Source organism: Macaca fascicularis, chromosome 17 (genome assembly GCF_037993035.2).
Source record: "Macaca fascicularis isolate 582-1 chromosome 17, T2T-MFA8v1.1".
NCBI lineage: Eukaryota > Metazoa > Chordata > Mammalia > Primates > Cercopithecidae > Macaca > Macaca fascicularis.
The window spans coordinates 15,286,703-15,309,274 of NC_088391.1; the positions used below are offsets into that span (position 1 = coordinate 15,286,703).

A 22,572-nucleotide genomic window follows, 5' to 3' on the forward strand; every position below is an offset into this window, starting at 1 on the left:
AACCCTCCAAAAAATCAGTGAATCCAGGAGTTGGTTTTTTGAAAAGATCAACAAAATTGATAGACTGCTAGCAAGACTAATAAAGAAGAAAAGAGAGAAGAATCAAATAGACACAATAAAAAATGAGAAAGGGGATATCACCACCAACCCCACAGAAATACAAACTACCATCAGAGAATACTATAAACACCTCTACGCAAATAAACTAGAAAATCTAGAAGAAATGGATAATTTCCTGGACACTTACACTCTCCCAAGACTAAACCAGGAAGAAGCTGAATTCCTGAATAGACCAATAACAGGCTCTGAAATTGAGGCAATAATTAATAGCCTACCAACCAAAAAAAGTCCAGGACCAGGTGGATTCACAGCTGAATTCTACCACAGGTACAAGGAGGAGCTGGTACCATTCCTTCTGAGACTATTCCAATCAATAGAAAAAGAGGGAATCCTCCCTAACTCATTTTTGAGGCCAACATCATCCTGATACCAAAGCCTGGCAGAGACACAACAAAAAAAGAGAATTTTAGACCAATATCCCTGATGAACATCGATGCAAAACTCCTCAATAAAATACTGGCAAACCGGATCCAGCAGCACATCAAAAAGCTTATCCACCATGATCAAGTGGGCTTCATCCCTGGGATGCAAGGCTGGTTCAACATACGCAAGTCAATAAACATAATCCAGCATATAAACAGAACCAAAGACAAAAACCACATGATTATCTCAATAGATGCAGAAAAGGCCTCTGACAAAATTCAACAGCACTTCATGCTAAAAACACTCAATAAATTCGGTATTGATGGAATGTATCTCAAAATCATAAGAGCTATTTATGACAAACCCACCGCCAATATCATACTGAATGGGCAAAAACTGGAAAAATTCCCTTTGAAAACTGGCACAAGACAGGGATGCCCTCTCTCACCACACCTGTTCAACATAGTGTTGGAAGTTCTGGCTAGGGCAATCAGGCAAGAGAAAGAAATCAAGGGTATTCAGTTAGGAAAAGAAGAAGTCACATTGTCCCTGTTTGCAGATGACATGATTGTATATTTAGAAAACCCCATTGTCTCAGCCCAAAATCTCCTTAAGCTGATAAGCAACTTCAGCAAAGTCTCAGGATACAAAATTAATGTGCAAAAATCACAAGCATTCTTATACACCAGTAACAGACAAACAGAGAGCCAAATCATGAATGAACTTCCATTCACAATTGCTTCAAAGAGAATAAAATACCTAGGAATCCAACTTACTAGGGATATAAAGGACCTCTTCAAGGAGAACTACAAACCACTGTTCAGTGAAATAAAAGAGGACACAAACAAATGGAAGAACATACCATGCTCATGGATAGGAAGAATCAATATCGTGAAAATGGCCATACTGCCCAAGATAATTTATAGATTCAATGCCATCCCCATCAAGCTACCAATGAGTTTCTTCACAGAACTGGAAAAAACTGCTTTAAAGTTCATATGGAACCAAAAAAGAGCCCGCATCGCCAAGACAATCCTAAAGCTGGATGCCTCCTAAAGCTGGAGGCATCACGCTACCTCACTTCAAACTAGACTACAAGGCTACAGTCACCAAAACAGAGATATAGACCAATGGAACAGAACAGAGTCCTCAGAAATAATACCACACATCTACAGCCATCTGATCTTTGACAAACCTCAGAAAAACAAGAAATGGGGAAAGGATTCCCTATTTAATAAATGGTGCTGGGATAATTGGCTAGCCATAAGTAGAAAGCTGATACTGGATCCTTTCCTTACTCCTTATACGAAAATTAATTCAAGATGGATTAGAGACTTAAATGTTAGACATAATGCCATAAAAACCCTAGAAGAAAACCTAGGTAATACCATTCAGGACATAGGCATGGGCAAGGACTTCATGTCTAAAACACCAAAAGCAACAGCAACAAAAGCCAAAATTGACAAATGGGATCTAATTAAACAAAAGAGCTTCTGCACAGCAAAAGAAACTACCATCAGAGTGAACAGGCAACCTACAGAATGGGAGAAAATTTTTGCAATCTACTCATCTGACAAAGGGCTAATATCCAGAACCTACAAAGAACTCGAACCAATTTACAAGAAAAAAACAACCCCATCAAAAAGTGGGCAAAGGATATGAACAGACACTTCTCAAAAGAAGACATTCATGCAGCCAACAGACACATGAAAAAATGCTCATCATCACTGGCCATCAGAGAAATGCAAATCAAAACCACAATGAGATACCATCTCACACCAGTTAGAATGGCGATCATTGAAAAGTCAGGAAACAACAGGTGCTGGAGAGGATGTGGAGAAATAGAAACACTTTTACACTGTTGGTGGGATTGTAAACTAGTTCAACCATTATGGAAAACAGTATGGTGATTCCTCAGGGATCTAGAACTAGAAGTACCATATGACTTAGCCATCCCATTACTGGGTATATACCCAAAGGATTATAGATCATGCTGCTATAAAGACACATACATACTTATGTTTATTGTGGCACTATTCACAATAGCAAAGACTTGGAATCAACCCAAATGTCCATCAGTGACAGACTGGATGAAGAAAATGTGGCACATATACACCATGGAATACTATGCAGCCATAAAAAAGGATGAGTTTGTGTCCTTTGTAGGGACATGGATGCAGCTGGAAACCATCATTCTCAGCAAACTATCACAAGAACAGAAAACCAAACACCGCATATTCTCACTCATAGGTGGGAGCTGAACAGTGAGATCACTTGGACTCGGGAAGGGGAACATCACATACCGGGGCCTATAACAGGGAGAAGTGAGGGGGGAGAGATTGCACTGGGAGTTATACCTGATGTAAATGACAAGTTGATGGGTGCTGACGAGTTTATGGGTGCAGCACGCCAACATGGCACAGGTATACATATGTAACAAACCTGCACGTTATCCACTGTACCCTAGAACTTAAATTAAAAAAAAAAAAAAAAAAAAAGAACAAAGGCCCCATCATAGTACAGCAGAGAATGGAAAAATACATTTGAATGAGAAGATAGTGGAAGATTGGATTAGATGTCCAAATGTTATGTGAAGTTTTATTCCCTTTGCCCATAGCTGGAGTTGAACAGTGGATGAAGAAACTGTGTTGTAAAATAGCATATGCCTCTTGGCATAGCTACTGAAAAAGAGTGTCTATTGTACATATGAGTCTCTGTTCTAAATTTGAACAAGATGTGATCTTGATTTGATGGAAAAGATATTCAATGTTGCTTGATTTCCAACCAGTTCAAATAACTAGTTACCAATTCTATGTTATTAACAAACATTATACTCTAAATACCAGTAAGATAATCTCCTTACTCTTTTTTAAAGCTATGTCCTTAAAAAATTCATTTTAACAGAATTCTAGTATGTCTATGTATGCATATGTGTACATGTGTATAAGATATATGACCTACCAGTGATGGCTTTATTATTCTCAAGAATGGTACATTATCAAGTATATGTTATCTAAATATATGTTCACATATTTCCAAATTGTCTTTATTTCCATAATAGTGTAGCATTTCTTTAAAAAGTTTAATTAAGCAGCAGGTCTGTGTAATATCTTTCATATACATTGATAAAAATTAGAACTTGTTAGAAAAAAGTTAAAAGAAACAGAATAGAGCTTTAAATCTAATTAATTACCGTCTTCGAAATGAAGACCAGAAATGATGCTAGTGTTATTTCCAAAAAGGGGATTTGTTTCTTAAAACTGTCATCTAGTAGCAGAGATAAGATGTTTTATATAATGTACTGTTAGGAGGTAAAGAATACTAAAGAAAAATATTAAATTATAGTAATTATCTATGTTCACTACTCTGTTTTCTAATGATCTCTTAAACCAAAAGATGGCTATCAATTATAGCTTTGGTGCATCAGTTAGCAAGAAAAGTTAGATACAATAATATTTAAATTATTTAGCTCCTTCCAACAGGAGCTATGTAATACAAAATGTTTTTATAATCCTTAAGAACAAAAATGTGGATATTATATTTGTTAAAAAGCAGTATTATATTTAAGTTTTAAGTAAGGACAAGATTATTTTAAAGATGTTATGACAGAAAATTATCAATGTGTATTTTTTAGTATTACCTCCATGTATAGGAATTTAGTTTTAGTCAAAAACTGTTGTCATTGTTATGAACCTAAACCACTTCCATAGAATTCATCCTGTCAAGACTTTATTAGATATTTAATGTGAACATATATAGTATAGCACATTAATAAAAGGGAAAAGTGCTCTTCTAGAATAAACAAGATAAACACCTAAAGTATTAGTCAAGCAACAACATGTGTTGAGTGCCTACTGTGTGCCTGGTACTATCTCAGCAGCTGGGAATGCTGGGAAAGTCACAACCTCTGACTTTCTAGAGTTTACAAGAATCTACTTTTATACTAATCACAAACTGCTTCTCCTGCTTGGATATACTGAGGATGTCCAGTATTTGTTACATGAATCATGAATTGTTATCAGATAATATTTGGTACCATACTTTAAGCATTCATAAAATGCTTAACTTTATATCAAATTGATGATTATGAAACAAACTGGTTTTAGCTTTTTTCCATAAGGATGATCACAATAGTAAAAAAAAAAAAAAATCTCAGGTTTAGCATTGGTTGACTGCCTGATTTATGACTCACTTACCTCTTTAAAAAGCTAACCTAGTAGCGTATATATGCTGGACTAGGGCAACCATCTGTGTTGGTCTCTTCACTCTTTTTTCAGGCAGTCACAGCACACACTGAATTGACTGTCATATCAGTGCCCCGCTTGTGGTTTGACATAGATGTAGTTGTTGCTATCAGAAAACTCACAATATGAAAGAGATGTTTTTCTGTTCCAGTTTAATTACTCTAGCTTCCAATTCACAGGTCAGAGAAGCAGGCCAGATGTGTTTTCTCTCTCATAATACATTGATACTCAAGACCAGAAAGCTAGTTATGTCTAAATTTGTATTAAAGTGTGTGACACAATGCCCTTAAGTACAAGTATTAACCTATCCTTGAAGGGGGAAGTCCTGGCATGTAACTTAATATCCTAGTAGCTGTTATAATGCAGGGATTGGCCTTGGTGTGGACATGGAACTGCTTTGTGTGTCACGGAGGCCAAATCATACCTGTTCATCACAACAGCATTAAACAATAGGATTTATCATTTAACCTTACATGCATATCACCAAAATCTTCTCAAGATAAGTTCAACTGACTTTAACATATTTGTTTCTCTTTCATTGTCATTATTATATTGTAATAGATAGCTCTATTAATTCCACAAAGAAAAAATGTCATGTTTGTGAAATCTTTTTAGGCAGGTATAGAAAGTATGTGTGGTTTTATCGTGTCAAGTATATTGTGAAGAATGCAGACATCTCGGAAATATGAGTCTTTTTCTAATCATTTTGACTATTGTGATGAATTGGTCACAAAGATAATGAATATTTGTAAGCAGACTATGTGATAGAGAGTCTCAGACCATAAAAGAGATAAGCAAAGGCTACCTAGTGTAGGTTAGAGTTGAATTATCATTGCTTTATTAATGTATTTTATAATATTATTCATTGTTATTCTTTCAAACTTGTGGCTTTGAACACAGAAATTATCTTGGAGACTTTAAATAGGTCCCTAACTAGATAACAGAATTGAAAAGATGTGAGGGACAGATGCTTTCATCTGAAACAGACTTTGACACAAATTCTGAAACTAATTTGGAAGTGATAAAAATTAATTTGCGCACTTTAATTGGAAGCAGCCTATTGCATGAAAGAGAGCAGAGCAGAGTGGGCAATTTGCGCTAAAAGCTGATTGAATTTTTTGTCAGGTAGGTATCTTGGACTTGGCCGCTTATCCTCTTGAGCCTCTCTTTGCAATATATTACAACCCATCTTCTGACTGGTGTTCTTTAAAAGGATCAATGCTATTCCTGTGGAATCCCTAGAGTCCAAAATTTCATTGATCTTGGGACTTGACATTTCTCATTACGTGCTATAGCTTCCAACAAGATAGTCACAAGAGAGGCAAGTTAACATTGTTGTCTCTTCAGCAGACACTCAGAATACATTGGGACTTCATCTCAAAGCCAATCTGCTTTTAAAGTATGTAGTTTTAATGTTTATACCACATATAAGGTGCTTTATAGAAAGTTTGGTATACATACATACAAACATTTTTAAATCATAGCCATGTGAAACTTTGAAAGAGAATTTACCGTTCATCTTTTCTAATCAAATCTACAAATATTCATTGGGTAATTTGTATAACACGTTGTTACGCCTTTCTATTCCACTTTTTAAAAATAAGTCTTTTAGCTCGTGTACAGGCATTATGCAGACTGTGAAAGGAGAAGCCAATTGCAAAGGAGACTCCAGCTGTGCACACACACCTTCTCTGGGCTCCCATTGTGTATGCCTCAGCTCTGGACGCTGACCCTCCTGCCAGCCACAACCTGTCACCAAACATCTGCCAAATCACATCCCTCTCTTTGTTTGCATCCAGGCTTCTTTTAAAAAGACTGTCCTGGTGCCCAGCTCCACAACTGCCACTAACCAGTGCTATTATAAGAAATGAAAGCATGGGCGATGAACAGCCCAGAGAGATTTGTAGAGTGTATTTAGATTTAGATACATTGAACAAGTTTGTATCACTTCTCGGAGCAGAGAATCTTAGCTAGGATTTAGCATATGTTAAACCATCTTTTTAAGATCAGAGGAAGCATAGCTCCGTATGTAATAGTTCTCACCATGCAGGGCTTTTTGAGGACCAAATGGTAATGGATGTATTGGAACATCCATAGCACAGAGCCCATTCTGCAGTAGACCACTCAGCCACCCCATCCCTCATTCTAACACAAGGAGACTTTCCAGGGTTCCAGACTGAGAAGGGAGCTCCTTGCCACTCAGCCTCTGCTTTTCCTTTCCCTTTATGGGACTAAGACTTCAAGAAAGGTCTTTGGCCTAGATTGGAAGCAATATATACAGAGTGACTAATGTGTTCTGATCAGAGAACTTCAAGTTCTAGACCAGGGGGTGTCCGGGCTTTACACAGAGCCTAGCTTCCTGAGGAAGAGGAGGTGGATGATACTATTAGTTGTTTTTAGAAGGTGAGCGTAGGGGAGTCATGTACTGTGACCTAGGTCTGGGCTCAGGACTTCAAGAGAAGAGGTTTTCCTGCAGTGGCAGGGCTCAGAGGAAAATGTAGTCATTGTTATCTCTGAAGAGGAAAAAGAAGTTAGAGTGAATGAATAAATACTTTCACCACATCTATCTTCCATTCTTCACTGAATACTCTATGAGTACATAAGGAAATGAAACCGCATCACGGGTGAATTTGACATTTTCCAACCCACAGAATGTTTTCACTTGCATTATCTTAGGATCTTAGGAAATGCAGGTCCAAGCATATTTGGTAACTGGAACAGACCTCCACAGCACCCGCCTGTGGCTGAGGAGTTGGGGTCTTGAGAAGGGACTCCTGACCGATACTGTTCTTCTCAGCTATTCCAGCAAATTTCTAACCTAATATGTTGAAATAAATCTTGAAATCATAGTAGCAATGAAACCACCATACCCTTTGACTAAATCCCTTATTCTTGGATTTTAACTTTAAAAACTCCATCATATTTTATCTAAGTATAAACATGAATGAAAATACCTTCTGCCATGATTCTGCAGTGACTTCCCCAGGGTCAGAAATAAAATTTGAATGTCATATACCAGGAGGTTTATCCTCTTGCTGTGGAGCGGAGGTCTTAGAAATCCACTGGCTCTGTTTAGTTCTAAATCAGAAGGACCACAGCTTCCCCTGCATATCAGTGTCCCACAAATGAGGTTTAAAATAAGAACCATGAGTTCTGTTCTTTGCCCATTTCTCTAAAAGCCAGAGACCATCTCACTGAAAAACCTCTCCTGTCTATGTGAATAAGCAGCATCTAATACTAGTATATTTTTTATCATCCGTTTTGAGAATATTGAAATGACCTTTGATAAAAGGAGGATGGAATTTGTTTATTTTAAGCCTTTTAATATTTGGAGTTTCCAAATGCATGTCTATGAGGAATCTAAAAATTGGACGTGTTTGTTCTTCATCAGTTCTAGTCATTCCAGCACATGGCGAGTGCTTCTGTGGAGGCAGTGGTGGGGCTGAGGGCGATGACGGGGCACTCAGAGGGGCGCTCCACCTGCACCTCCCTCTGCACTGGGCCCTTTAACCCTGGGCTACATCCATCAACTGTGATGTGACAGTGACAGAATATTCCCCGGATTTTGAAGGATTGTTGGGGTGTGTGACATCTGTCCCTAGCAACAAAATGAAATATAGGAAATAAGCTTTCCCGCCGCTGCAGGTTTGCCAACTCAGAAAGCCTGGAATGGCGTTTTATTTGCCTTTCACTTAAAGAAGGAAACAGTGCTTTCAGGGGCCCTAAACAATATCCCCTAATAGTTAAGTTCCACAGTTTATTCAGATGATCTGGGGAAATTGTAATAAAAAAAAATAAAACATTTTAAACCTCTAAATCAGACACGAGCCTTTGAAAAACTCATTTCCTAGCAGAAAATGTATAACATGCATAAGGAATAGTTTTATACATTTTTTTCTCAATTCCCTGCAATAGGATCAGATTGCTTTTTATTTTTTCCACAGCACATTAGGGAAAGGTCTCAAAACTATTTATTTTATACAAATGAATTAAGTGTATAATTTCAGGGTTTTCCAGTATGCTCGTCTCTCCAAGTTAAAATTATCATTTAGAAAAATTAAAGCTGATATTACACATAAAATCTTACCAATACCTTTTTAAAGATTTAATTTTTATGGATACATAATAGTTGTACATATTGATGGATACAATGATACAATGTGTAATGATCAAATCAGGATAACTGGGATATCCAACACCTCAAACATTTATCACTTCTTTGCATTAGGAACATTCCAAATCTTCTCTTCTAGTTATTTTGAAATGTACAATAAATTATTAGCCGTAGTCACTCTATTTTGCTACCAAACACTAGATCTTATTCCTTCTATCTAACTGTATCTATCTAGTTGTATTGTTCTACCCATTAACCAACCCCTCCCCACCACCATTGCCAGCCTCAGGTAACCACCATTCTGTTTATTTCCTCTGTGAGATCAATTTCTTCACCTCCCACATATGAGTAAGAAGATGGGACAGTTGTCTTTCTGTGCCTGGCTAATTTCACCTAACCTCATGTCCTTCAGTTCCATCTATGTTGTTGCAAATGACAGGATTTCTTTTTTATAGCAAAATAATATTCCATTATGTAAATATATCTCATTTTCTTTATCTTTTCGTTATTTGTTGGACACTTAGGTTGATTCTACATCTGAACTATTGTGAATAGTGCTGCAGTCAACACAGGGGTGCAGATATCTCTCTGATATGCTGATTTCCTTTCTTTTGAGAACTCTTATCAATGCTTAAAGCTTATTTTACCAGGGAACCCAGGGCATCTTTGAAACAATTTTTGTTTCTTTTTCACCTTTTTCCTGCAGTGTGAAACGTAATTTAACAAATTATATAAATATGTTTCAGACAAATCCAGGACTGCTGACATTGTAAATGGACACTCAACCAATAGTCAAAACACATTATAGCAACATCCATGTGTTTAGAAGAAGATGGCAAGCTAGCATGAACTGCTGTCCCGCTTCTCCCACACTCCATCTAAGAGATACCTCAGAAACAAAATTGGAGCTGATGGGTCTGAGAAAACGCACATAAATCCCTGGGGAGACAGAAGATAGGCGGGTCTTAAGATAGGCGGGTCTTAAGATAGGCAGGTCTTAAGAAAGGGGCTCTTGGCCGACCAGAGTGGAAGATGTGGGGCGCCTTACTGGGTAAGGCCTTATGATTATGCACTTTCCTCATGAACTCCCTGTGGCTTCCTTCTTGCCACTGTGGGCAGAGAACTGGACCAGCAGTCCAGCTGGCCAGCACCCAGAGGTCCCATAAGTACCAAAGAAGGGGCTGTCCAAGGGGAGGCGCATCTGCCAGCCCTGGAACATTTAACTTCCCCCAACCCCAGTGAGGGCCAATAGTTCAACCTAGGAGGCAGCTCTGGGAAAGAGGGGCACCAAGACCAAAGTACAGGGTGGTTCTCTGAGAGACAAGATGGGGGCTGGGGTTGGTTACCCCACCAAAAATAGGAATTCACAGAGAAAAACAGGCAAGCATGCAAGGAACACGAGTGCTAGAAAAGAAAGATCGCAAATGGAACAACCTATATGGCTGATGCAGAATAAGCTCATTTCCTTCCAGTAAAAGAGAAAAATGTAGAACTTTTTACAAGAGGCATAATATTCTCTAAGTCCTTCAGTTTATGAAAGCAGTTAGCAGTGAAAATGCTTTTGGGATATAATTCAGCTGGACTTTTTAGCTAGGTTCGCACTGATAAAGCGAAGTGGGTTCAATTCCAGCCCTTAGCTGTTGGGCAAGTTGAATCACCTTGCAAAGCCTTGGGTTTCTAGGCGATAGACTAGGCATCGTAAGAGTTCCTACGACACAGAGCCTTACCATAAATACATGAGGTAACACAGATAAATGCCTTAGCAGGCATTGTACCTGTTTCATAATACTAATAGAAGAAAAAGAATAGCCATTACCACTCCCGTTATGTTCTAAGCATGTCACATATGTTAACTTGTCCTGTCATCTAAACAGCATGTATAGTAGGTTCGCTACTTATATGCATCTCACAGAAGAGGAGAGCAGAGAGGTTAAGTGGCTTATGGTCACACAGCTTAATAATAATGCGCATAATAAACATGGGTATTTATTGAACGTTGCGTTGCTGGTGTAGCTCTCTCCCCCTGCCATTGGTCTGTAGTGCCTCACTGCTGCTGTTTTCTTGCAGGTGACTATCCTGCACCAAGAGCCGTCCTCACAGGCCATGACCATGAGGTTGTCTGTGTTTCTGTCTGTGCAGAACTTGGGCTTGTTATCAGCGGTGCTAAAGGTCAGAAGTCATTTCTTTCATTTTCAATGTTTAGGAACTTGACGGTTTTCTCACACTAAACATGATTGCCAGTTTATTTCTTCCAGGAAGCTTCCCATAGACAAATGGTATCCGAAGTTATTTGTAGATGTTTACTTTTATGATTAATATTTACTAGCACTAATATATGTATAAAATTTTATATAGTATTTTGTGGTCAACAGCATTCTAACCAGAACACTGATAAATTAAATTAGTGTATTCATATGATGCAGCCATTATAAAGGACATTTAAAAGACAAGGGGAAAGTATCCCTGATGTAGTGGGGGAGGTGAGGGGTCAGGTCACCCATCATACACGGCCTTGGACCCCCTTCCTCTGTAAGTCCCTTTCTTTATAAGGCCAGGGGCTGTGTAGAGGTTGGTGGAAAGGAAACAAAGATTACTTGGTTCTTTGGAGGTTTGGTTTTGTGTTTGAGGCATACTTTCGCTCTTGTCACCCAGGCTGGGGTGCAATGGTGCAATCCAGGCTCCCTGCAACTTCCGCCTCCTGGGTTCAAGTGATTGTCCTGCTTCGCCCTCCCAAGTAGCTGGGATTACAGGCATACACCACTGGGCCTGGCTAATTTTTTGTATTTTCAGTAGAGATGGAGTTTCACCATATTGGCCAGGCTGGTCTTGAACTCCTGACCTCAGGTGATCCACCCACCTTAGCCTCCCAAATTGCTGGGATCACAGGCGTGAGCCACCACACCCAGCCTCTTTGGAGTTTTTGTAGAAGACATTTCATTTCAGCAAGTCAGGAAACGTACGTCCTAGTTCTGGCTCAAATAGCAATTCTCTGTAGGAAGACTCCCAGGCAGAAAGGAGCCCTGGCTGCTGCTGGAGTATCACCGTGGTGCACAACCTGGAGGAGTGAGAAGGCTGAAGGGATGTGAGGGGCCTGGGACACAAGCATTTGTAATTTTTTTGTTTGTTTTTAATGAGTATAGTTGGAAACCATTGAAGTTTTTTAATGGAGGTGATGAGATCGATCGGTTTGGTTGTTAGAGCTCATTTCAGCTGTTCTATGGAGAATGGATAGAATCTGAAGGCTGGCACCATGTTTTTAAAATTTTGGTATCTAAGAATAAATAACCCATAAATGGACACTAAGGATATCTTCAGCCTTTTAATTTTAAAAAGTAATAATATGTGTAATATCATTTTACCCTGTGAAGTTAAAACAAAGGACAATAAGTGACACATAGTGTGCACCAAGAACGAGACATTTCCCACAGGGGCTGCGTGACGTCAGAGATGATTGCTGGTGTTTTCCTAATTCTTTATAGGGCAAGTCTATTACTGTAGTAATCAGGACAAAATTTAATAATGTCACTTGCTTTGTAAAATATGTGTCTATTCAGATCAATTAAAAATAAGCATGTAATTCATACACTGTTTTGTGGAGATCTTTTTGTGACAAGGGAATAGATAGATAATACCAAGCTATAGTGAGCAATTTTTATGAACTGATCAGTGAATTTTTTACCTTATCAACACTATTTTGTAAGGGTGAAGAAACCCAGAAACAGAGCCAAATGTCACTCTTTATCCTTCTTTCACACTCTTGCCTCACTATTCATTTATGTAACAGACAAAGTATGTTTCTGTAGGTTGAAATAATAAGTTTTCTCAATTTTGCTTTTACATTTTATGCACAGATGACAGAAAAAGGTAAAATGTACTTAACAGTAATGTATTTATGTGGTACAATGCGTAAAATGTTGAGGCTACTTGAGAAAATGAGCAGCTGTTCTGATAATTCTATTAAACTTTCAAGAAAAGTTTATAAAAGCATATTAAGAAAAAATGTCTGGCACACAAAATCTTTTATTCTCACATAATCTATGAACTATACCATTTTGTTATGAATATTACCTGACAAAGGAAAGACCAAGTATTTACCTGGTGAAGAAGTGTGCAACGCAGGAGTGTGACATGTGACAGGTGCTCTGGCTTTGCTCTGTTTAAATATAACATCAGCGCTTGGCCTGGCCAGCCTACCTCTTTCATCACATCTGAGTGCACACTCAGCGAGGTTTTTGGGTTGGTGGGAGCTACTATGTCGTTTGTCATCCGCAACTGACCCTGGCATTGATGTCCCCACTTTGCAGAGGGCCCTTGCCTTGTCCACACCATCACTGGAGATTTGCTGAGAGCCCTTGAAGGACCAGAAAACTGCTTATTCCCACGCTTGATTTCTGTCTCCAGCGAAGGCCATTGTATCATATACTATGAACGAGGGCGATTCAGCAATTTCAGCATTAATGGGAAACTTTTGGCTCAAATGGAGATCAATGATTCAACACGGGTAAATCTGCATACTTCATGCTAAGTAGGACTGAAGCCAGGAGATTAAAGATTGATTGTTTTACATTAAATAATTCATAATAGAATTTCTGTGCCATCCAGATAAATGTCTTCTAGATTAAAAGTATATAATTTCATGTGGACTGATACTTTAAACAAATTCAAAATTCATTTAATTGCAAGTAATTAACTCAGTGAATTAGACTTCAGAAATGATAGCTGTTGTTTGATTAAAGCTTAGACCCTTAAGAGGGTTTTTAAAGCTCCTTTTATAATTGTTTCAGCGCTGCACCCTCACAACATTAAAAGTGAGTTTATTTTCAAAGATTTCTATCTTTAGAACCCTAAACAAAAATTATATATACCCATTTACCCTTCATTCACAAATAAATTATAATTGCTGGGTTGTCATTATTAAACACTGTTTTGAAATATGCTTCTTCCATTTGTTCTAAAATTCTCTACAATATTAATATTCAGGATTTAACTAAACATGTTACTTAATGCTCAAGTTCTTCCTGGATTAAATTGGTAATATTCTCTTGGGAATTTAATCTTGATTTTAATAAGACCTTTTGTATATGTAAGAACTTCTATGAATTCCACATTGGGAATTCTGTGGATTGAACTTGACAAAAGTTGGACAAATAACTAACAGTAGTCAATAATGACAAGGGAACTGTACTGAGTACTTTTCAGTAGTGACAGTTGGCTATTTAGGAAAAATTGAGAGAGATGGTTGTTGTGTTTTTTATTTTGTTTTACCTTTTCTGAAGGCCATTCTCCTGAGCAGTGATGGCCAGAACCTGGTCACCGGAGGGGACAATGGGGTAGTAGAGGTCTGGCAGGCCTGTGACTTCAAGCAACTGTACATTTACCCTGGATGTGATGCTGGCATTAGAGCAATGGACTTGTCCCATGACCAGAGGTGAGCTGCGTCAAGGACAAGTGTCATCACTGAGAACTGTCATTGAAGGCTCTCTTCATTCTACCAAGGGTGAATTGTGCTCTGAGTGCAATTCCAGCATCCAGATGAAAGGAAAACTGGCAAAGAAAAGGGGAAAATGAGGGGAAGAGTAAGGATTCTAGTGAGAGGGAAACAGAGGAAGAGAATAAGAAAGAAAAAAAGAAATTGATCTGATGAAGAACAGGCGCCTCCAGACATGTTTTAAGGGCCCAAGACATAGAACTTACTCCCACCAAGTTCCCTGTTCTCAGATCCTTGCCTAGTCTCAGACAGGCCACCCTGGCTTATATGATGTGAGGGAAACACGTATTTTTCAGCAGAGGTGGGATTCAGTGTGAGACCTACTTCTAGCTAATGAGTTTCCAGCAAAGTGCAGTGTGGGGTGGGCTGTAGCTGCCTCCCTTTCAACAGCATGTGGCATTCATGCATTACCCAGAACGGTCTTTTACCCCCATGTTCTCATTTACCTGTTTCTCATTTACGTTATTTTGTTTTATTGTATTTCCCTAAAAACCTTTAATCCTTTAATTTACTAACTCTTTCTTGGAAAGAGTTGATATGAACGTTAATCAATTAATGATTTTCCATTCTTCAATTTGCAATAAGATTTTATTATTTCCTAAAATTTACCTTTGGGTTTCTTATAAAGTGAAAGTAATATTAGAAATATAAAGTCTAAAGTTACTAAGCCTTTAAAATAAACTACAACCCTATAATCTGAAGATGGCACGTGATTTCTAATTTTTGCTATTTAACAGAAATAAGAAAAGCTTGTTGACTGACGTTTTTCCCAACTACTTATAATATTCCTCATAACAGTATTGGTTTTAAAATAGTTTAAATATTAAGACACATAGTAAAGTTAACAAAGCATCTTCATGATATAATAAAATGGTACTGAAGTCATCAGGAAAAACACTGTAAGCTAATTTAGTCTGGGAAAGGATGTTTGGGCTGCAGCCCAGGCTGTTTCTAAAGAAGGTTTAAGGTTATTATTGGAGTGTTCCAGAGTGCGGCAGCCTGTACTTACAAATAAATGGGAATGGTTTATTGTGTTATTATTTGTATATATGTGTGCTTCCAGAGTGTTTGAAATGATTTTTGTTTGTAAGTAGTTTCAGTATTTCCCTGATACTCTTACTCATTCGTGTATTCATTTGGCTGCCATCACCATAGGTTGAGTGCAATGCAAAGTACTAAGGATCCACAGTAAGAAATTGACCCCAGAGAGCTCAGATCCTCATAATCATTGAATATGAGGGCACCAGGAACAGACTAACAGAAGAAGGAAGGGATGAACTCTTCTTGAGGGCGGGGGAGGGCAGGAAAGACCTCAGAAGATGCTTATCCATTCACTAGGCATGAACAAAGAGGGTGGAGGGAAGAGCATATTCAAAGTCGCAGTAGTATTAGGGGGTCTCCAAATGGAGGGGGGAAGATACTAAGTTTCTATTTCTATTTTAATCTCATCCTTGGTTTTGATTATTTTGTCATTTTATAATGAATAGCGCATGCATATCAATTATCAACTGGTAAACATACATTGGGGATATTACTCAAAAGGTATTTATTGGATAAGGTGTCGAATCAAAAGTGAAGCAACACTTTATATAGACAGAAATCCTGAAACCTGAGTTCAGTCAGTGGCAGTGGGACTGGGGAGGAACATCCCCGAAAAAGAAGCCTCAGAGCTCAACAGCTGATCAGTTAGGAGGGAGAGGGAGAGGAGACAAGGTGACTTAACCAGTAAAAGACCAGCAAGGTCAGAAGGTACCAGTGATTCATGGTGGACGTGTTGAATCTGAGGGTTTTGTGACACAGCCTGGCAGTGACCCCCACTTGACAATGGGAAATCAGCATCTGGGGCTTCAGAAACAGACGTCATTGCCTTTATGTCCAGGGAGAGTGTGGACCAAGAGGGCAAGGGGTGGAGTGATTCAAGGGGGCAAAGCAGAGAAAGGTCAAAGAGATAGGAAGAAATGCCAGATATCCTCAGAGAAGCCAATAGATGCCCAAAACAAGGCAGCGACAGGCACGTGTGTGATTGCTGAGAGAAATGGGGCCGCCAGCAGAGGCTGGAAATGTGGTTCCGTGGCCCCCTCGTGCTCTGCAGCAGGGCCGGCTGGCCAGGCGTCTGCAGGCGAACTGTGCTCCTCTCAGCAGAACCAAGAAGAAATTTCAGTCCTACTTCCATAAATACAAAAATAAGACTTGGCAAACTTTGAGATCATGATACTGTCTAGTGTAAAATGCCAAACTTTGAGATCACAATACTGTCTAGTATAAAATAGCAACCACAGAAATGATTTTATATCACTCTTAACTGCTGTTTCTGCTTTTCCAGGACTCTGATCACTGGCATGGCTTCTGGTAGCATTGTAGCTTTTAATATAGATTTTAATCGGTGGCATTATGAGCATCAGAACAGATACTGAAGATAAAGAAAGACCCAAAAGCCAAGTTAAAGCTGAGAGCACAAGTGCTGCATGGAAAGGCAATATCTCTGGTGGGAAAAACTCGTCTGCATCGACCTCCGTTTGTGCATTCCATCACACCCAGCAATAGCTGTACATTGTAGTCAGCAACATTTTACTTTGTGTGTTTTTTCACGACTGAACACCAGCTGCTATCAAGCAAGCTTATATCATGTAAATTATATGAATTAGGAGACGTTTTGGTAATTATTTCATATATTGTTGTTTATTGAGAAAAGGTTGTAGGATGTGTCACAAGAGACTTTTGACAATTCTGAGGAACCTTGTGTCCAGTTGTTACAAAGTTTAAGCTTTGAACCTAACCTGCATCCCATTTCCAGCCTCTTTTCAAGCTGAGGAAAAAAAAAAAACACACACACACACACGTTTGATACTTTGTACATCAGATGCATCTTATTTAAAAGGAATACTTTTGTAAAAGTAAAACCTTGTATAAAGAACAAAATGTTTCTTAATTTTATTGTGGAGTTACAACTTGCATGTTCCTTACTCCTGATGGCTTGATGGAACAGGTGCATTCACACTATGAAACAAAGATCTGTCCAAGGACACAGCTTGTATGAAAGGGTTGAATTTGGGCTCCATCAGTAATTTTTGACATTTTCGCCAAAATATAGTTTGCACTTTTTAATCTAAATTCATCCCTTCTGAGTGAAATTTGCTCATAAAGCATTTGGATACTAAGCCATTATTTGCCATTTTGGGTACTTTATACAAAGAAAATTCAGCCCTACCCTGCATAATTTGAAGACACAGCAGAAAGGGGGCTTAGGGATGAGGTCCTGGTTTTTCTTGTATAAATAGGAGTTATGAGCGTTAGTTCCGTAGTAATAACTTCCCAGCACCTGCACATCTCTTCCAGAGTCATCCCACTGGCTTGGTGTGTATACATCAGGGGAGGATAATCTGATGCTAACTTTTTTTTTTCTCTTTGGTTCTTGAATAGCTTAGTTTCTTTAATAACAAGTCAGACTTTATTACAACAATAAACTGAAGTTATTCTTTTAGGTTCTCGTGAAATTCTCACCGAAAGCCACATTCTTAGCCTAAGGCACTTCATCTTTTATGATATAAAATGATGGCTATCAAATGATTTTCCATACATTGTACTGATCAAGTTATACACCCAGGGGTATATACACTTTCTTCATGTTTCTTCTTTGTATATTTGGTGACTGTATCGTCATAGATGTACATATTGTGTCGGTAGGGCTATGAGGCATGTTACAGGAATGTAATTTTCTCAGAATTTACACTCACTTGCAGTCATTTATTTAAAAAGATAAAAGATAATGGGTTCTTTGTATTGGCACTTTGCACCAGAAACATATCATTATTTATTGATGTGATTACTTATTTGTTATCCACCTTGTACTAGTAAGTTTTAGCACTGAATTCCTTCTTCATTGTTGTTTGTATTTATGAAATTCTGAAATTATGGGGAATCAGCATAGTGATTAAGTTATTCATCACCAGGCTGTAAAGCAATATCTTGAGTTTGTAGCTTAGAATTGGGAGGACACTGAACATCTGGAAGACAAGTCCATTTCATCTTGAGATCATGGTGAAATATTTTGGATATATAAATTCCTTAAGCTATTGTAACCATGTTTTATTGCAAAGATGTAAAATATGCCAGATGTGTGTGAGTTGGAAATCAAAAAAAGAAAAATAAAATATGCAAAGAATTCATGGATTGTTTCAGATTTCATCGGACACGTCACTAGCATGCTTTCATTGTGTTGTCACACGGGCTTCAGAAGTCATCATCATCTGATATAGAGCCTACAGCAGCTAAAAACATGAAATCGAGTCCTAATGAGGTTCTGCAATTTGCCGAAACCCGAGCTGCTCTGCCGGGCCATCTGGCAGGGATTTGGGGCAACAGTGACCGTGGGGAAACAGCCCTCATTGTCCATTCCACATAATCCACTTTGGGGATTGTCTTTATTTTATTTAAAAGGAACTAAGTAGTGAAGGTTATAATAGCACCTTTTTTGAGTATTATCACATAATGCCTTTTTCATTTGAAACCACACCTTCTAGAACTCATCAGCTACCAGGCATGGCACAGGCAGGGACTGAGGACCTGGAGAGGCTGAGCCACTGCTGGCAAGGGCAGCCACGAGTGGACTAAGGGGGGTTCAGTCACATAGATTGGCATGGGTGGTTGGGCCAGTGGCCCAGACAGGCCCAGAGAATGACAGAACTGCAGGCCGTGCTTCCATCTGCATTCCCAGAACCCAGGGGCAGACCCAACAGTAGCCTAAGGAAGGTTTGCTGCTCTTACTCTCCATCCTATCCCCACACCAGAAATCTGTCAGTCATCTGCCCCGCTGGCTCCCTCACCCAGCCCTCCTACCAGGCACTCCAGCCAACTGACTGATCACTACCTAAAGTGTCTTTTGAAACTGCCCCTGCCCTTTCCAGCACTGTCATCTGGACTATCCAGAAACCTCCTGACCTCTGACCTGTACCCTCCCATCCATGCTCTGCCCTGCTGCGGAGGCACCCATCCAGTCATCTCCCTCCCCGCCAGCCTGTGCCCCCTGGTGCCTCCCAGCACTTCGAAAAACCAACACCAATGGCTTAAAAAATGGTATTCTTAAACTCTGCTGGGTTGAAAATCCCCGGGGAGCTTATTTGTAAAAGCAGACTCTAGAGTCCCACCGCCTCCCCTCCCACCCCAGGCACTTCTTGGGCACATCGAAAAACCAACACCAATGGCTTAAAATGGTATTCTTAAACTCTGCTGGGTTGAAAATCCCCAGGGAGCTTATTTGTAAAAGCAGACTCTAGAGTCCCACCACCTCCCCTCCCACCCCAGGCACTTCTTGGGCACATTTTCAACAACACTGATTTGAGGGATAAATTTCTAAGCTCAGTAAAGCGCGGAAGTCCTTCAGGAAACGCCCCCAGCAGCTAGCACCCCTGGTAAACCTGCCTTTTTGCAAGTCCCTGAGAACTCTCTTGCACCTGACTCTCAGCTTCCTCCTGCCAGGGGGCCCCTCTCTGCTTGCGCCACTTGCCTGCTTCCTTGTTGCAGATGGACCTAAACCAATTTGGTCATGCACAGTCTTTTTTGGCAGGTAAAGTTAGCCCCCAAAACACCACATCTTCACTATTTCATGATGAAAACAACTTTTAGAAACAGTCTCTGCTATGTGTGGAGATATCTTTTTTTTTTTTTTTTTAATTGAGACAGAGTATCGCTCTGTTTCCCCAGGCTGGAGTGCAGTGGTGGAATCTTGGCTCACTGCAACCTCTGCCGCCTGGGTTCAAGCAACCCTCCTAGCTCAGCCTCCCAAGTAGCTGGGATTAGAGGCACACACCACCATGCCCAGCTAGTTTTTTTAATTCTTAGTAGAGATGGGGTTTTGTCATGTTGGCCAGGCTGGTCTTGAACTTCTGACCTCAAGTGATCTGCCCGCCTCAGCCTCCCAAAGTGCTGTGATTACAGGCGTGAGCCACTGCGCCTGGCTGGGATACTTTTAAATGAAACACATTTTAGTAAGCAGGCAAGATCTTCTGTGAGTTTGGTGAAATCCAGAGCTTGGATTTTTTATGTGATCTCAAAACCATTTTACATTTCGAAAGGTACGCTTAAAGCAGATGCACAAATATTCTAGAAATAGCATCCCATGAGCCTTGTAATGCCATCAGCAGTCTAAATCCTCCAACCCAATCATCCAGCTATCAAGCCCTGGGCACCACCCTAAGAGTATTTGCTAAAGGCCTCAGTAGGCTGTTAAACCCTGGTTATGGAGAGGTAGGAAAGTTCAAATACTTTAGCCAGCGATACTGAATTTATATGTATATTTAGCATCATTAATTCCATCAACAAAAGAACATGTCTATCATCCATTAAGCTAACTTAGATGCCAATAATTTCCCCTGCTGAAAAGCCATTTCTAGTATTTACTATCCTAACTCATAAAGCTTCCAGTTTCTTTAGGATTAGAAAGCTGGAGTATTGGAATGACACCTTTCTGAAATGTATATTTCTGATTAGGGCAACTGACTATCCCTAGGATGCAGTATAAATTAACACATCACATGTCTATACTGGATATTTTAAAGTAAATTACAACATGGTAACATTCCTACTTACACTTAGAGGCTCCCTGCTCGGGGAAGTCTTCCCTGACCACTGCCTTAGCCTCCTCACCCCTGGTGGGCCTGGCACAGCGCTGAGCAGTGCATTATTGTAACTCACATCTTTCCTCCATGTGGCTATGAGCTTCGTGGGCAACACAAAGCTTAAATCCTTAAGGCAGTGTTGGATTCAGAGTAGATTCTCAACAAATGTGATTTGTGGAATGTATAGATAAGCAGACAAACACCACATCCCTAAGCAGAATGACAAAGTTGGCTGAGATGGTCCAGAGCCCCCAAACTTCCCTCTTCTCATTGCTCCAGGGCCCACAGCTTCATGTCACCCTTTCCCAGCCTGCATGACAGTGCCTGCCAGGGAACCTCCTGCTCCAAGTACCACCTCAATCATGGGCCTATTCCATCAAGGTTCAGAGAATCAATTTCCAATAAGCACCAAAAGAGGGAATATTTTAAAATTTTAATTACTGCCCTTGACCCACATCAATTCAGTGGGAAGAAAACAGAGCTGACAGATGATCTGGGGTAAGAGCTTCTGGTGTTGCAGCCCATTCAAACTGCCTAAGAACAAAATCCAGTAACTGGGCTCTTCACTCTGAGAATAACTTGTTGGCACCCTCATCAGTTAAAATAGGCACAATAGCTACATTAAGCATTGTTTTGAGTATCAAAATACATAACAAATGCCAAGCACCTACTAAAGCACCTGGCTCCCGGCAGAATTCAGCAGATGGTCATTTCCTCCCACCGTCTGGTGATCATGGATTAGCCTCATCTGCTCAGCATCCCTTTCCCTATTTACCTGCCACGGATCTTCCTGTGGGAAACTTCTCTTTTCATCATGTGATTTAGTAGGACTGCCAATTGTACCACCAGATCCCTGGAACTTCCTGGACTCAGGCCTGGCCAACCATGTCACCTTCATTTCTGGGACCTCAATGATTGGTCAGGGTTGTACATGACCTGAGTTGTTGGGCCAATGAGAGCCCTTTTGAAAATTTTTATATTTTGAAGTCAGAAAGAAAAGTCTTTTTCTTCCAGAGTCACTAACCTAATCAATAAGAAATTGGGGACTACTAGCAACCCTGTTCTCCATCGTAGAGAAGACCTATTTGCAATAGGTAAGAATAAAGCCACGAGAAATGAAAGAGCATGTGCACTTGTATGCCAGCCACAAGCTTCTGGGAACCTAAATTGCCCTCATATTTACAGATGTCCCAATTCTGGATGTTTGCTTTAGTCAATGACCAATAAACACTATTCTCTCCCCCTTACATTGATCAAAGCTGTATTTAATTATTTATTTGTTTTTTATACTCGAGATCAAATCAAATAACCCTTAAGTCATACAGCTCCCTGCCCCAGCTCTCCACCCTTGCTTAGAAAAATGTAACATATTCCAAATTTGTTAGGAAACTAAGCATATTCCTAGCCTATGTATGACTCCATAATCCCACATTTAGATATAGTTCCAAAAGAAATGCTTTTTCCATCTGTCAACACACATGGAAAACAATGCTCTTGTCAACTTTGTTCCTAATCAAATATACCTGTTGAGTTTTTTTAAAAATCCAGACACTGATATATGCTGTTAAGAATCAGAATGGTGGCTACTTCTGGCCAGAGGTAGTGACTGGTAAGGGCCATGAGGGGATT

At 39.6% G+C, this 22,572-nt stretch overlaps 1 protein-coding gene and 1 long non-coding RNA gene across 12 annotated transcripts in view; one reads left to right on the forward strand and one right to left on the reverse strand.

Annotated features, from left to right (window-relative positions):
- The window catches only part of NBEA (neurobeachin), a 741,630-nt gene extending 723,135 nt beyond the window's left edge, over positions 1-18,495 (forward strand). For all 11 annotated transcript variants that reach the window (XM_005585622.4, XM_065533144.2, XM_065533146.1 and 8 more), the window contains 4 exons: positions 10,909-11,010; positions 13,146-13,342; positions 14,118-14,269; positions 16,653-18,495. In XM_005585622.4, the coding sequence (XP_005585679.2) occupies positions 10,909-11,010; positions 13,146-13,342; positions 14,118-14,269; positions 16,653-16,743 (542 nt within the window). In that variant the 3' untranslated portion in view covers positions 16,744-18,495. The remainder of the gene's footprint in view (positions 1-10,908; positions 11,011-13,145; positions 13,343-14,117; positions 14,270-16,652) is intronic.
- Positions 1-22,572, reverse strand: part of LOC141408966 (uncharacterized) — a 51,522-nt gene that overhangs the window by 14,633 nt on the left and 14,317 nt on the right. The window lies entirely within an intron of this gene.